Source organism: Episyrphus balteatus, chromosome 2 (assembly GCF_945859705.1).
Source record: "Episyrphus balteatus chromosome 2, idEpiBalt1.1, whole genome shotgun sequence".
NCBI lineage: Eukaryota > Metazoa > Arthropoda > Insecta > Diptera > Syrphidae > Episyrphus > Episyrphus balteatus.
In genome coordinates this window covers 69,644,336-69,659,869 of record NC_079135.1, presented here as the reverse complement: position 1 = coordinate 69,659,869, position 15,534 = coordinate 69,644,336, and the positions used below count along the sequence as shown (strand labels likewise).

The 15,534-nt window shown below is 32.0% G+C and overlaps 2 protein-coding genes across 3 annotated transcripts in view; one reads left to right on the top strand and one right to left on the bottom strand.

Annotated features, from left to right (window-relative positions):
* Positions 1-9,082, top strand: part of LOC129911517 (serine/threonine-protein phosphatase 4 catalytic subunit) — a 36,813-nt gene extending 27,731 nt beyond the window's left edge. Inside the window, exons 1-3 of one of the 2 annotated variants that reach the window (XM_055989339.1) lie at positions 4,976-5,127; positions 5,188-6,167; positions 8,187-9,082. In XM_055989339.1, the coding sequence (XP_055845314.1) occupies positions 5,374-6,167; positions 8,187-8,316 (924 nt within the window). In that variant the 5' untranslated portion in view covers positions 4,976-5,127; positions 5,188-5,373 and the 3' untranslated portion in view covers positions 8,317-9,082. Of the gene's footprint in view, positions 1-4,975; positions 5,128-5,187; positions 6,168-8,186 lie in introns of those variants that run through there. The other variant, XM_055989338.1, reaches the window with a different exon arrangement.
* Positions 9,083-11,814: 2,732 nt separating this feature from the next.
* Positions 11,815-13,027, bottom strand: LOC129911518 (CD2 antigen cytoplasmic tail-binding protein 2 homolog). The gene is made up of 3 exons (XM_055989340.1): positions 12,817-13,027; positions 12,521-12,713; positions 11,815-12,466 (listed from the first exon to the last, which is right to left on the bottom strand). The coding sequence occupies exons 1-3, from the start codon at positions 12,909-12,911 to the stop codon at positions 11,846-11,848; spliced, it is 909 nt and encodes a 302-aa protein (XP_055845315.1). The 5' UTR covers positions 12,912-13,027; the 3' UTR covers positions 11,815-11,845.
* Positions 13,028-15,534: the final 2,507 nt, after the last annotated feature.

The window sequence follows — 15,534 nt, the reverse complement described above, 5'->3', positions numbered from 1 at the left end:
GGAAATGAATAAAATAAAGTTCAAGTATAGGCGGCGGGTAGCAACAAAGGGCCAGTTTATTTTTCGTATTAAAAATTGGAAATGACATTCGGGTAGTGAAAACAATAGTTTCACTTTTATTTTCATTCTAGTATAATTTTTCATATAACCCTGAGAAACCAATAAGAGTAGTAAATCATTTAATGAAACTAGGAAAATTAAAAAACAATAAATTAAGCAAAGTATATTAATAGAGAATGATGATACAAATATGAATACACCTTTGTTGATATTCAAATAACTAACTTTGAATACCTTTCAGGAACATCTTGAATGACATGAATATATTTACATTTATTATTCAAACTGATTTTTAAGAAATACACTTCGCATCACTCGATTGTCGCATGGGGTTTTTTAAGTAAAGAGCAATACATAAATATCTCTTACAATCGCCAAACTTTGTTTATCTCTGTGGAATCACGTATGGGAATTTAGGCTGTTATGTTTTTTAATCAAATAAATCTTGAAACGGTCTGCTTATAATGAAATCGAAAAAGAAATAAATACTTTGTAGCCGCTTCGATCCAATCTATGCTGTCGTTAGAATAAAAGATAAAATGTAACCTAATTTAAAGACTCAATAAAAAATCAAAATTGTGGCCTGAGCAATAATAAACAATAATGCTTAAATTGTTGAAACGAATCACTTTTCACATCCTGGAAAAGTTGAAATAAAAAAGGTCGCATTTCGCCCTTGAAATTGTCAATAAGGTTTATTTACATTCGTAGATCGTTGTTCGTGTGCAAGAAACTTACATACTTTAGAGATACAATTAATGAAGTTCCTATATCAGGTATGAAAGAAACAAAACTAAAGATACATGGATACATAAGAACAAAAAAAGCTTTAATCAAAACTAAAAACAAGAAATACAACTTTTACAGTTTTATATTTGTTCAATGCAATGCATCATGAAGCTTTTAACAGTGATCTAGCTTAGAAGTATAGTGTACCCGAATAAGTTCAACTGCATACATTAATGCAGGGTACTCTTTTTCAATAAACATGCGAGGCTATTACGTGAATAAAAGCGGCATGTTTTGTTGTTAAGAAATTAAGATTTACCATTTAATGTATCATTTAAATCAATGACCTTTGCTGCAGCATTTGGTTTGGAGCATTCAGAGACTCTATGTATGATGAAAACATCAATATTTGCTAGACCAACAATTCACCCCCAAACTGCGCGTACACGCAAATGGAAAACTTTTTATCAGCAAAAAAATGCAAATATATTTTCCAATTATTGTTGGAATATTGTGTGAATCTTTGCAATTAGTGCTAAACTGATGTCAATGTGTACAAAGTCATGTAGCCTAATTGAAAAATCTCAATTGATATAGCTCCCGTTAGAACTTAATGATAAAAGCGTTTTATTTGTTGTTATTGTTAAGAAAGTTCTATTTAAAGTTGAAAGATAATTATTCATTTTATATGCCTGAATAAAAATATAAAATAAGTTCAGTAAACAGTACTTTGAAACCTCCTATCTGTATAACTTGTCAAGAGTACTTGATGAGTGATAACAATCTAATTTCTCTTCAAATAAACTGGAAAGAAAAAAAAAAGGTGGTTAATAAATGCAACTTTTTAAAGTAAATACAGAAAAGCTTACGAACAAATCATTTTGCATTAAGTAACCTGTTTATTGGTCAAAATGAATTGTGAACAGGAAAAAACTCACGAGTTCTTCAAGTTTAAATTTAAATTAAAGGGAGACGAAAAACCTATTATAAATGAATCATAAGCGCATCTGAATTTTTGGGAAATATAAAATAAGAGGTCATTGAATTATTTGAACAGTTGCTTTTTGATGTTGCTTTTTTCGTTTGGAATTATGCCAAGCGATTGAAAGTTATTTGTTTAGCCGATTGATGGTTTTGGAATAAAAAAGTAAGTAATTCATGTTAAAAATCCATTAGAATTAGTAAACTTACTTCATCGATCATCAAAAAGCTAATATTTTTTTTATTGAAATTGCATTAGCATGATTGACTGTACTAATTTAAAATTTATTGAAATGTTTTTCTTTTTTTAAAGTTTTTATCTGTGAACAAACATTCGCATACACTCAAGCTCACTTGTTATAATTTTTTTCACAAGTATTAACGAAACACACACTACTTTTTTGCATTTACACTTGAATCGGACATGTGGTACCGACTTTTTTTTCGCTTCTGAGACCAATAAAATGCTGATGCTTCTTTTTTTAAATTGTGAATATTGTCATTGACTTGGGATTTTTTTAAATTCTTTCCTTTCATTATGATGATTCCAAAAAACTGCCTTGTGCTTCGCTTGCATTCCGTTTTGTAAATTCTAAAGCTGCCAGTTTGCTTTCTTATTTTTTAACATTTTGATGATTAGTCGAACAAAAAAAATGCTTAAATAACTTTAAAGTTTGATCAATCTTCTATTGAAACGAATAGAAGAAAAAAAAAACAGATCAAATGGTTCTTAGGTATTTTTGTGAAACAAAAGAACAGTGGCGCCAAATTATTCCATAAGTGATTTCACTCGGAAATTCCAGAAAAAAAAAACGGTAGTTGGATTCCTGAAATCCCGCAATACAACCGAAACTTTCAGAGGATATTTTTGTTCTTAAACAGTAAATGATCGCAGAGGCCTCTGCTTGTGGGACGTGCCTTTGTTTATAGAATACCTAATCCCTTTTCAATAAATTAATCCTATTGAACTAGCGTTTAATTACATTAGATTAAATAAGAAAACAAAACAAAAAAAAAAAACAATAATAGTAGCTCAGCTTTTATCAATGATAAAAAATATGTATTTAGAATCTTTTACATCAACAAAATTCTTGATCAAACCAATGACATAAAAAAACTCGGTTATAATAATCTGATACTGTTGCCATTTCTGTCAATATCAACAATCTTTTGTTATGCCTTCGCTGCCTCAAAAGCATTTAACGGTCTTTTTATGTTCTACACCTTTTTAAAAGCACACAATACCGTTATTCTGTTTTTGTTTCAACATTATGTATATTGAAAAATATAGCACCACACCGTTGCGTTGTGTGTATATACATATAATTTCATTTCCTCAAACTCTACTTTTATCATTTTTGTTTATTATTTTTTTAATTTGTTTTTCCATAAAGCCATACAAAATAAATAAATTATTCTTAAAATGATGAAATAGACAATTCTTAAAAAAAAAAAACATAAACAAACAAAACGACGCACTTAAAACGAAATATGATATAGATCACAGAAGTCAAACACAATTTGTCAAACAAAAAAAAAATGTTATAATTTATTACTATGAATTAAAAAAAAAATAATTACAAAAAAATATAAAAAAAAATTACATACATAAATGCTTTGCTATAATATAGGTAAACAAAAAAAAATGTTATATTAAATATGTAGTTTAGATGCTAAACAAAAAAACCAAAATAAAATTGAAAGATACCCTATAAGTGCTAAAGAAAATGAAGGAATAATTAAATAATTAAACAAAATAAATAAAAAAAGGGAAATGAGAATACATTTATTTTTTCATAAATCATCGGTTTGCGAGGAGAGTTGTTAAATGTCCAAATCAGGCTAGAGTGATATTTGTGTTTGGAGAAAATCGCATTTTTTAATTTCAATCGTTTTTACATCATCGAATGCAATACGTGTTTATATACTCTTATATAAACTATGAAATCATCCCATAATTCTCTTATGCAAACTACACTTATTATTATAAATTATTATTAACTTAAACAATTTGTTTTTGTTATAAACAAGAGCTTCATCCTTAAAAGAAAAATATAAAATATGAAGACACTATTTGGCTTGATTTCTGCATTTTGGCCTTATTTGGTTATTTTTTTCAATCCTCTCATTTCGGTTAGATATTATTGATTAGTTTTTAGTAAAACAAAAAATAAACGTTAATCAATCACTGATTTAAAAAAAAAACATGATTTGTATAAAATACAATTCTAAGTTCATTTATGTTATATGAATATGCATGTAAATAATCCGAGAAGAATTGATTGTATGCAATAAAAACAAATATTGAAGTTCTTGAAATTAAAAAAAAAAAATATCGAACAAAAGTTTTTCTGTTTTATTTTTTTCTTGTTTTGCTTGAAAAAAAAATCGTTTCTATTCAGCCATCCTGTCAAAAAATAAACTTAAACTTCTTTCTGTGTTGAGAAAAAAATTAGGCTGCAAAAATTACTACAGATATTTTTACATTAAAAGTTCATATTTTATTAGGCCAAAGGCAATCTGATTTTAAAGTCCTTTTTGCATGAATGTACCATAGCTTCAAACTTTTCCAAAGCATTTATCGCTAAACATTTTTAGTGGAAGAAAAAAGTTGAAATAATTACATTCGTTTGATTAAACGGTATTTTAATTTCTGATACCGTTAATACGTAGGTTAATTTTTTTAATTTTCCATTTAATTTGTATTATTTAATACAATACATACAAAATATCTCAAAAAACAACTAGGGAATTAATCTTGATATTAAACGATACAATTTACCAAGTTTTTTTTTGCAACAGAAGGCTACCTTGTTGCCTGATATTATTTTTGGAGACTCCACATAATCTTCTAAAGTAGTCAAACTATACGTAGGAAATCATAATTTCAGACAATAACGTGGACACCACAAAGCCCTGACCTCAATCTAGCTGAGAGTCTGTTGAAAATTTTAAGCAATTGTTAGGGCCCTGAAAGCGTTTAAGGTCTTAGTTTTTTTAGGTAACACAGAAAGAAGTTATTATTTTTTTTTTTTTGCAAATATCTCCAATCATTTCCTCCTTCATAAAGAAACACACTGCATTTCAAACTCAATAGGGAGTTGGGAAGTCCATTTTTTGGTCGTACCTGGGGGTACTTGTAATTTCAGCTAGAGACGAATACAAGTTTTGCTTATCAAGAATGGATTTGAAACAACCAGGGTTCCAGCAGGCAAAAGTTTATCAACTAGCATTTGACTTGAGTGTGAAATTAAAACAACTGGCCGATCTAACGGCGATTTGTGTGGATAAGTCAGCTGTTTACATCATGAGCATTACAAATGAGGACAATCTTCAACTGACATTTTTCAATCAATTGTATATCCTGGTTTAGTTAGACCTTGATTTCTTTTACTTAAAATATTTATTTCTTTACAGAAACCAACGTAAAAGTAAAAAATCTTCGTACAACACCCTGGTGCAGGGCACAGGCACACCGACAAGACGACGTAACTTTATTCGACTGTAAATCATCATCATCTGCAAATCACAGATCATCGTTATAAAGAATATATTCTTTAAAACATTCTAAAAAGACCACAGATCTAAGTACAAACACATAAAATGACAGACTACAGTGATCTAGATCGACAGATAGAACAGCTTAAACGATGTGAAATCATTAAGGAAAACGAAGTTAAGGCACTGTGTGCCAAGGCTCGTGAAATCCTTGTCGAAGAGGGCAATGTTCAACGTGTCGATTCTCCTGTTACTGTCTGTGGTGACATTCATGGACAATTCTATGATTTGAAAGAACTTTTCAAAGTCGGTGGCGACGTGCCTGAGACAAACTACTTATTTATGGGAGATTTTGTCGATCGTGGATATTATAGTGTCGAAACATTTCTACTACTATTGGCATTAAAAGTTCGCTATCCAGATCGAATCACATTAATTCGTGGCAATCATGAATCTCGACAAATTACCCAAGTTTATGGATTCTATGACGAGTGTCTGCGAAAATATGGATCAACAGCAGTTTGGCGATACTGTACCGAAATTTTTGACTATTTAAGTTTATCAGCGATAATTGATGGAAAGATATTTTGTGTACACGGTGGACTTAGTCCTTCAATTCAGTATTTAGATCAGATTCGCACGATCGATCGCAAACAGGAAGTGCCGCATGATGGTCCTATGTGTGACTTACTTTGGAGTGATCCAGAAGATCAGACGGGATGGGGTGTATCACCACGTGGAGCTGGTTATCTATTTGGATCTGATGTTGTTTCACAATTCAATCGAACAAATGATATTGATATGATTTGTCGAGCGCATCAATTGGTTATGGAGGGATTCAAATGGCATTTCAATGAGACTGTATTAACGGTTTGGTCGGCGCCCAATTACTGTTATAGGTAAGTTAAAATATTTATAAATTAATTATATATTGAATAATTAAAAAAAATCAACTACCTACCTACTTGTTACCATGGGTTACACTTTGAAGCATGTTGTCAAGCTACAATGGGAATTTTATTGAAATTAGTTTTGTGAAGAGATGATTAATTTATGATAAAATTATTTATTCTAATTAAATAGTTTACGCTACAATGTAAAAAACCTGCGAGCAAAATTATGAAACCACTCTAGTCCTTTTTGCCATTTAAAAACAACAATTGCCATGGTTACAGTACAACCGCTGAAATATTTTTTTATCTCAGGTTATGGATTGATCCTTAAACTTTAAAGGCAAAAACATAAAAAAAGATTGCATTGTTATTTTGAAAATTCGGTAATAATTAACTTATTAAAGTTGAAACAAGTACAATACAGCAAACGGCAATTCAAGCGTTCAAATTTGTTTTGTGTGTATGGGTTTGTCGTTTACGGTGCCCGACAAATTTATTCGTCCGATTCACTAACTTTAATATTTTAATATTTTTACATAAGGTTTATTTTATATTTGTCTAAAGCACAAAAAAAATGCTCTTTATAACGTATTCTTATTTTTTATTCCTTTTTTAAATATTGCAATTCCTAACTAAGTGCTCTTTTTTGTACGAAGAACTATATCGGGCAGTGTACACATTTCAATTTATAAGGCCTTCTACCACACGAGTTCAAAAATACAAACCACGCCCGTTGAGACAGCTGAGGTTGTCATACTATTGCAAAAAAGAATGAGCTAGCGTACAGCCCCATCAAAGCCAATCTTGCGTATCAAAAATTTGCAGACAGCTCGGCTAAAGGAAACTGGAGAGTTTATGTGAAAGCTAAGAACTGGACATTCGCGGTATAAAACAGAAACATATGCCGTCGCGTTGTGATGGATATTCAACTTCGAAGCGTTATATTTCCAATTTTGTGTTGGATCACGTCATTCCTTGTGCTCGGTTTATTGCACAAGAATTTGTTATTGGGCGCAAATTCTACTCCATCTGAAAAACGAATGGGAAGGAATTGCGTAGGGTTTAATCCAAAAGAAATCTGGTCAATGAAAAATAGATAAAAAGCTATAATATGAGCTGGGCGGCAATTTTGTCTTAAATGTTATGTTTTCCAGGCTCTTTGTTTCAATTTATGACATTTTAGAATGCAACCTTAAACCAATAGCAAACATCTCGATATCTAAATACTGAAAATAATTGATTCCATGAAGAACTGGGCATCGCTAAGACCATATTTAGGAGAATTTCGCGAAAGAATATTGTCCTGCAGCCTTCCTTATAAGTTGAATTTAACTTAGCACTAAAGGTAACAAGTTGCGGCATTAATTCTTTGAACAATAATGCCACAAGCCTCATAGCAGCGGGTACAACAATAATTGAAAATTGAATTCCATGAACTTTATTTATAACTCTTTGTTATATCCAAACAAGTCTACAACGTTGATAAAACTCAGAGACAATATTGAAAAGGAGAGAAAACGGTTTTTTTTTTCGTCGAAATGTGTGGACAAAGTCATAGCAAATTATTTTAAATCGATTAGTGAAAACGTGTCCATCGTGTTCATTATGACGACTAAAAAAATGCATGCATAAATTATTTGTTTGTACCTCAAGCGAATAGAAGACTTTCAACAGGTTTTCGTGTAGTAAGTTAAGCTTGTTCCAGAAGAATATTTAAATACAATAAATAATTCGATGTGAACAGTTTGAATAATTTTAATGAAGTAAAGAAAAAATATTTTTCAATAAACAAGTTTGTTTGATAAGTTACTTAGATATTAAATTGATTATACGAGTACACAGTACAGTATTTCAACATTACGTTTTAGTAAAAGAAAAATTGTCAAGTTCTTATAAGAAAACCCGATCTTTCAGTTTAAATGAATAATTTATATCCATTTTAATAATTCGCCAATAACCATTACTACCTTTATTGTTAAATTTTACCATTCATAACAAATCATAATTTCCTCTTTTGTTTTATAGATGTGGAAACGTGGCAGCGATTCTAGAACTGAACGAATTTCTTCACAGAGACTTCATCATTTTTGAAGCTGCCCCACAAGAAAGTCGAGGTATACCATCGAAAAAACCGCAAGCGGATTATTTCTTGTAAGAGGTCGACCATTGGCTTTTTCTCTCTCTCCATACCAGACGAGTTCTCTGGAACTAAAGAAGAAAACCATCACGGGCAGTTTCTTTATTCATTTTTGCACTTCTAGCCGAATATACAAAACCAAGAAACCTTTTTTTTTGGCATCTAGAACAATATCCTTGCTAATACTGCCAAGCATTTTAAAATCTAATCTCTCATTGTAAAAGTGTATCTTTGCTCTGCACTGATAAACAGAAAAATAAAAACAAAAAAATAAAACCAAAAACATGATGAAGTGTAAAATTGAGAAAAAGAAAATATAACAAACCACGATACAGATTAAAGTTTTATTTATAATAACTAAAGGAGTATTAAGTATCCTTTCAAATAGTTTTAACTGTCCACTTTATGTATTTTTTTTTAATAAATAAGATTTTTTTATATTTAAGTTCCTTTTTATACCTCTCTGTTTGATTTCTGCCCCATCCCGCTACCTTTTTTCCCCTCGTCAGATTAACTTTAAAAACAAAAATTCTTATACTATTTTCTAAAAAAAAGATTTTGTTAAATGCAAGATAAAGTTTTTTTTCTAGACAAACAGAAAACTGAAAATAAATGAGCAAACAAAAAAATTAATAAAAAAAAAGTTTTTTTTTGTTACACATATATAATACAATTTTGTATATTTTAAGAGAAACAAAATATTATTACTATTATAATTGCTCTTCTATAACGTATTTAACGTATTTAAGATGATAATGATAATAAAATATTAAGATTAAGAGAATATATCGTGCAAACTGAGATTTTTTTCTAATTTTCTTTTTTTTAATACTTATTTTTATTTAACATAAAAAGCCTATTTTATTGGTAGATATGTACTACGTATAGGTTAGTTAGAATTTTACACGACATTACAATATTAAAAAGATATCGAGATCTGCTTTTCATCATTCATGTCAACAAAACGTGCTTTCTAGTTTTTTAATCAGTAAACTCCCTGAAAAAAAAAAACAGTAATAAATGTTGCTCCTTTTCATCGAACGATATGCTTGGAATTTTTCAAATAGGAGCCCTTCTCGAACAGATTTATAAGAGTCCACAGAAACAAGGCTTTGCTATCGTAAGATACAAGTGTTTCAAAACGTTGGGATTGTCAAAATGGAAATGCACTTTGCTCAGAACTCGTCAACATTGTAAGTGAGGAGTGAATAAACGGCCTTTTGTTCATTCACTCCTAAAGTAAGGACTGTTTTCCCAGCTACTACCAACTAAATAAATACAACGCAGAACTATTGCCTGAAGTGACTGCTGTATCGAAGATGTTGAATTTTTAATCTCTTTTGAATAAGAGCCCAAAGTTTTTTCAAATATAAAAAGAAAATAAATGTTCAAATTGGTTAGAAAACTAGACCTTATTTGCAAGTGGCAGTTTGGCCACAGCAATTACAAGCAAACTATTTTCGCCAGGGAAACAACCGACAGCTTTTTATTTGTAACAGCTCTTGTGCACTTGAAGCTTGTTAATACTTTTATGAACCGTGAGCAGCTCTTGTGCACTTGAAGCTTGTTAATACTTCTATGAACCGCGAAGTCTGAGTTAATTTAAGATCAGTTTCTACGTTTGCTCTGCAGTAAAACGTAGAACTTGAAACCAATTTTTTTTTTTCGAAAGAAAATAGTAGCATCGTTACAAATGAGAAGCAAAAATTTGAAGAAAAAAACTATTTCAGAGCTAGAAAAATTAACAATGGATGTTATTAATTATGCTACTCGTACATTAAGTGGAACGAATTTAGCTCAAAACTGCTATATTTATGAAGCAAAACCTTCACAAATGAATCTACGATTCATACAGAATCCCATTCAAAACTTGGCAAGTTCAAAAATGGAACTTCTGGTGGACATTCCCAAGGCCGGTCATGGTTCAACAAATCATGGCAACACTGCTCGGCGTTTTTTTTTTTTTTTGTTGAATCCAGAGTTGAGTTCCGAAAAAACCGGTGTAGGTAAGGATCTCATCTTCATATTTGAGAACACTTGCTGCTATGCTGCTAACATGGACACGTTTGAAGAACTAATTCTTGAAACAAAAAACTTATACCTTTTGAAGTACAGCTGGTACTGCAGTGTTACATCAACTTTTGCTCAATGAAAAATAAAAAGGTTGTTTGATCTTACTAAAGGTGTTCGTTCGGAAGAAGCGTTGGAAGCAAGGAATAAAGAAATAAGGGAGCTAGGTTGGATCATACTCGAAAGACTTCAAGGGTGAACTCAATTACCGACTTGATTGACCACTTGCTATTTGCTAATTACGTCAGATCACTATATTTCAAACATCCCATTTGTATCTCTAAGGAGTTAATGCTCTGTAGATAAATAAATAAAGTCCTACATCGCAATTATCAAAGTGTGACCCAAATATAGATCCTTATTTGGTAAACAATAGTGAAATTTCAGGATTTCCCATCGAATTAGACCTTAGTAATTTACATACCTCTTCCGAAAGCGATAGTGATTAAGTTATTGAAAATTATGTTATTTATATAACAAAACATAAGCAAACAATCATCTCTTTTAAATAAAATATCCTGGGCCCACATTCTGTAAAAAAACGAAACGAAAACGATCATTCGTTTTTGAAAAACGAAAGAAAATAGGTCCTTCAATAACTCCAAAAATGGTCTGGCGGAAAAGTCGCTGCTTTTTGGTCTTGGATGTGAATATGTCGAAGTAGCCCATATGAGGTGTTCACTAAGTTGTTCATTCTAACTATACGCGCCACTGTTGATTTTTAGACCTACTCTACTATCCATCGGGGGGAAAAATCTCTTAATATTCACCAATAAATTGTTATTCTGCTATTCATTGGGGGGAATCGAAATTCACGTCGGTAATGTTGTTCGGTATTCCACTAAAACACAAAAAATAATTTTTTTTCTATCAATTTCTTCGCTATTTTTTTGTTGACGTTCACGTGGACGGCAAATAGTGAATAATGCATTCACACGATTGATTGCAGAATGGCAGAAAGGTAGAGTTAAAGTGAATCGAATGTGTGAATCGGATCTGCGATTCACGTGAATAGCAGAATAGGGCTGCATATGTATTTCAAACATCCGATCTAGCAATCATAAATTAAAATAAAAAAAAATAGTTTGTTGCTCAACTTTTTTAAATAAAATATCCAGGATTTATAAGTTTTGGCAGGGCCAGGTCCTTCAATCACAAGCCTGCTCCTTATTAGTCTTAGCTCTGAATATGTCGAAGCAGCCAAGTGGTTCCTAGTTCATCCTAACGAACTCTAGGTGGCTGTTGATTTTATCTAGAAAATTGTTCCGCTGCCGCCTATATTCAAGAAAAAGTGCCTTAGTGGAAAACACTTCTCACCCTGGGGATTTACCCAACTGAGGTGGGGTTTGATAAAAAACCTTATGTCCATTTAAATGCACAAAATTTTAACTTACAGTTACCTTTACAATAACAACAGTAATTAAATGTACAAATTTCCATTTTTTTTTTTTTACAATTTTAATGCATTTCCTTAACTCTAAAGATACAATTCAAAATCAATCCTACTACTCGAATAAAATCCTTCGCCAGTTCCGTACTTCCGAACCAATATTGGTTTCTTGAAATACTTTTCATCGACCCAAGCTTGCATTTGCTGTGTCGAAAAGGGCCCATGAACTTCTGTGTCCGATTCTTTCCATTTGTATTCCCAGGTTGTCTCTTCAACATCAGGTACAGCCGTTTGTTCCTCTTTAACACGATTCTTTTCCTTATCATCAAAATCATCAGCGTACATATCTAACGGATCACTCGCTGCTTTGCTTGTGCTCGCTCCTGTCCCGCAGCGACTCTTGATCTTTTCGTATGGTTCTTCATAAATGCCCATGTTTCCGGTATTAACTAAAATCTCATGTGCTAACTCAGAGAGTTTAGTTATACTCTCCGAAGCTTCATCAACGATTCCCTCCTTTTTCCTTCGCAAACGTTCAAGTGTCGAGAGTTTTGCTTTATTCTTTCCAAATCGCTGAAGTGTTTTAGTAATTGTCTCATTTGGTTCCATCATTTCCAAGATCTTTGCGTAAGCTTCTCTGCTATTAAAGACTTCCAATTTGGATTTGTCATCTTCGGCCGATGTTGAAGCTTCTTTTTTGGACTTTATCTGAAATATGAAAGAAGATAAGTCACTTCCGTATTGAATAGATTAATTGCTCACTTTCAACCAATCTATATTGTCCAGCCAATTGTCTTGAATTTGATTTTCTCGTTTCCAGTGATAGTGACCAGATTTATCGAAGTAACCTTCTTCTAGTTCTTCTTTCATGTTGAAGGGAGTGATTTTGACTTCATCTTCGACTCCAGCTATACCATCTTCTTCACCTTCAATATCGCTTTCATTCATAACATCCCTTTAATGGAGAACAGGATATTTTATTTATTCTTTTGTTTAGATAAAGTAGTAAATAATAATAAATTTGTTGATAGTTTAATTATATTTGTTTATAACCCTACTCATCATCTTTGTCATCTTCTTCATCAGAATCGAGGGTGTGTTTTTTGTTTGAAATAATTTCGATGTCATCTTGGGCTTTGCGTTTGGAAGCCATTATTTTAATTCAAATTGTGGTTTAATTTAATTTAATTTTAAGGAAAATCGTGAAAACGAATAAACAACAAAACAAAATTCAGGTCGAGTTTTCACTTTTTTTTCAAGTCTCAACACCATTGTATATATATTTCCATACTATCATGAAGTAAAACGATCTTAGGAACTCTAGTGGTGACTTCAAAAATCAGAATTTGTATGAAAAAAACACACTGAGCGCCACCTCAAAAAAGTGGCGACATGAACTAATACTAAATTCGACTTCATGATAGTACTATAGAAATATATATACAATGAAATATATATACAATGCTCAACACAACTTTTCAACACAACACAGACTTGAAGTTGGCTGCAGTTTGCAGAACACTGCTTCTCAAACTGATTTAATTTTTAATGAGGCATTTACATGAGTGAAAAATAATTTTTAAAAAATACTACGACATCAGCCCTGTTCCTTTGGAAGTGGTAGTTTACTACTAGTAGATGTTGTGGTTAATCTAGTACTATCATCTACTCATGCTCTTCTTCCCGAGTAGATACGATTTGTATTGAATTCGTTAAAAGTGCGTTCCATTGAAAATCGCTGGTAAACTACTAGTAGTACTTTGCCAACTCCGAAAGGAACAGGGCTGTCATCGACTTTTTGAAGCAGCTAACAAAAGCTGAATAAGCTGTCAAATTTAAGCAAATAAAACCTAGTACGCTGCTGATGAGAAACAAAAAAATTTCAAGTCTTCAATCCAAAGTCGACAACGAAAATGCTAACGAAAAAATATCATCGAGTATTCTGTCATAGTCAAAATAAAAAAATTCAAAATTAATTTAAAATCAAGAAAAATCAACAGGAAATAATTTATAAAGCAAGAAATAAGTGAATTAAAAGTGAAAAAACCGTCAACACTGGTCTTGGAGTCAAGAAAAATGCACAGGACAGTAAAAAGTAAGTGACAAATGAGTGAAAACTCTCCAATTTTTCGCTAGAGGTGAGTACTGAAAAATGAAAAACAAAACGAAATTTTCCGTTCAGAATTTCGTTAACGGATATCTTGAACGAAATTATCTAAAAAATGATATACAAAACAATTCCGTGAGTTGATTAAATAAAATTTTATAGTTGGTCAAAGTGCGGGTTTGTATCGCAAGGTTGGGGCAAAATGACATTTGTTCATATATCTGACGAACTTTTGATTTGTTTGGATAATTCTTCAAGAATGAATTATAGTATGTGACCAATAGAACTCATGATATAAGCCAGTTATGAGATTATAGGGGTATTCACGATCCGATGCAAATGGTCTTGTATCATTGCAAAAGTGCAAAAGTGTAAAATCTTACAACACTACAACAACAAAATATACGGATTAAAATTTAACAACAGTCTTGCACTTTTGCTATACCCTAGACCTATTGCAAAATAAAAATACAATAGAGTAAAATTATTTTTGACAGATGGCAGCTCACCGTCGCGTCGCCCATGATAAACAGTTTATCTTTTTTATTCTGTTTATTATGGTTGTCGGCTTGTCGGTACTCATGTCCCATAATTTAGTTTCTTTTGATGTAAAATAATTAACCCAAACAAAACAAAGAATTAAATTATAAGAAATGGAAAAAAAAACCAACAGTGGAGGAACAACCCTGTTAAAAAAAAACATCATGGATTTCATTCAAGCCTGGTACGCTGCTCGCGCTAAATTTTAGCCAAGATAAAATTCCCATACAAGTTATCGATAATTTGTATGGGACTCATTTTAGCTCGGCTAAAATTTTTCGATAATTTGTATGGGAGCTAAAATTTAGCGCGAGCAGCGTACCAGAGGGCTTCATGCTTCAATATTTACTATAGATAAGAAAAGGGGCGTTCACGATCTATTGTAAAAAAATTAAATTTTACATTTTTACTAGGCCTGTTGCACCAGATCGTGAATACCCCTTATGTTTTAGAGACTTTTTTGTTTAGATTTTTGTTTGTTTATTTTAATTGAAAAGCCTGAAATGGTAAGTTAAAAAAGCTTATATCGTGAGTTCTATTAACCCCATCACCGAGATTGAGGTATCTAGATTTAGGAAAAATGATAGAGCATCAGCTTTTATATTTATAATTTCAAATAGTATAAATTTAGCCCATTCACATTAACTGGAAAACTTACGTTATATAACCCCCCAAAAACCGTACAAAGCACAAAATTAGAGTTGTCAGACCTTTGAAATCGATATTAAGACGCGTATGGCTGCAAAACTGCGTACTTGTATTTTGTTTATACCTCTACTCCCAAAATTTGCTTGGCCTATTAGCAAAAAACTAGCTTTTTTCTCACTTTTGACTAGTACATGGAGAGTTTCGGAGTTAAAGGCTTGGCCACACCGGAGGGTACGCGGTAGAGGTACAGGTAACGGTACGGTACCGTTACCTCTACCCGTACCGCTACCGCATACCCTCCGGTGTGGCCAAGCCTTAAGGCTTGGCCACACCGGAGGGTATGCGGTAGCGGTACGGGTAGAGGTAACGGTACTTGTATGAAAAAAATTCCAAACTGACATATCAACGTTTTAGATGTGGAATTTTTTTCATACAAATATCGTTACCGCTACCCGTACCTCTACCGCATACCCTCCGGTGT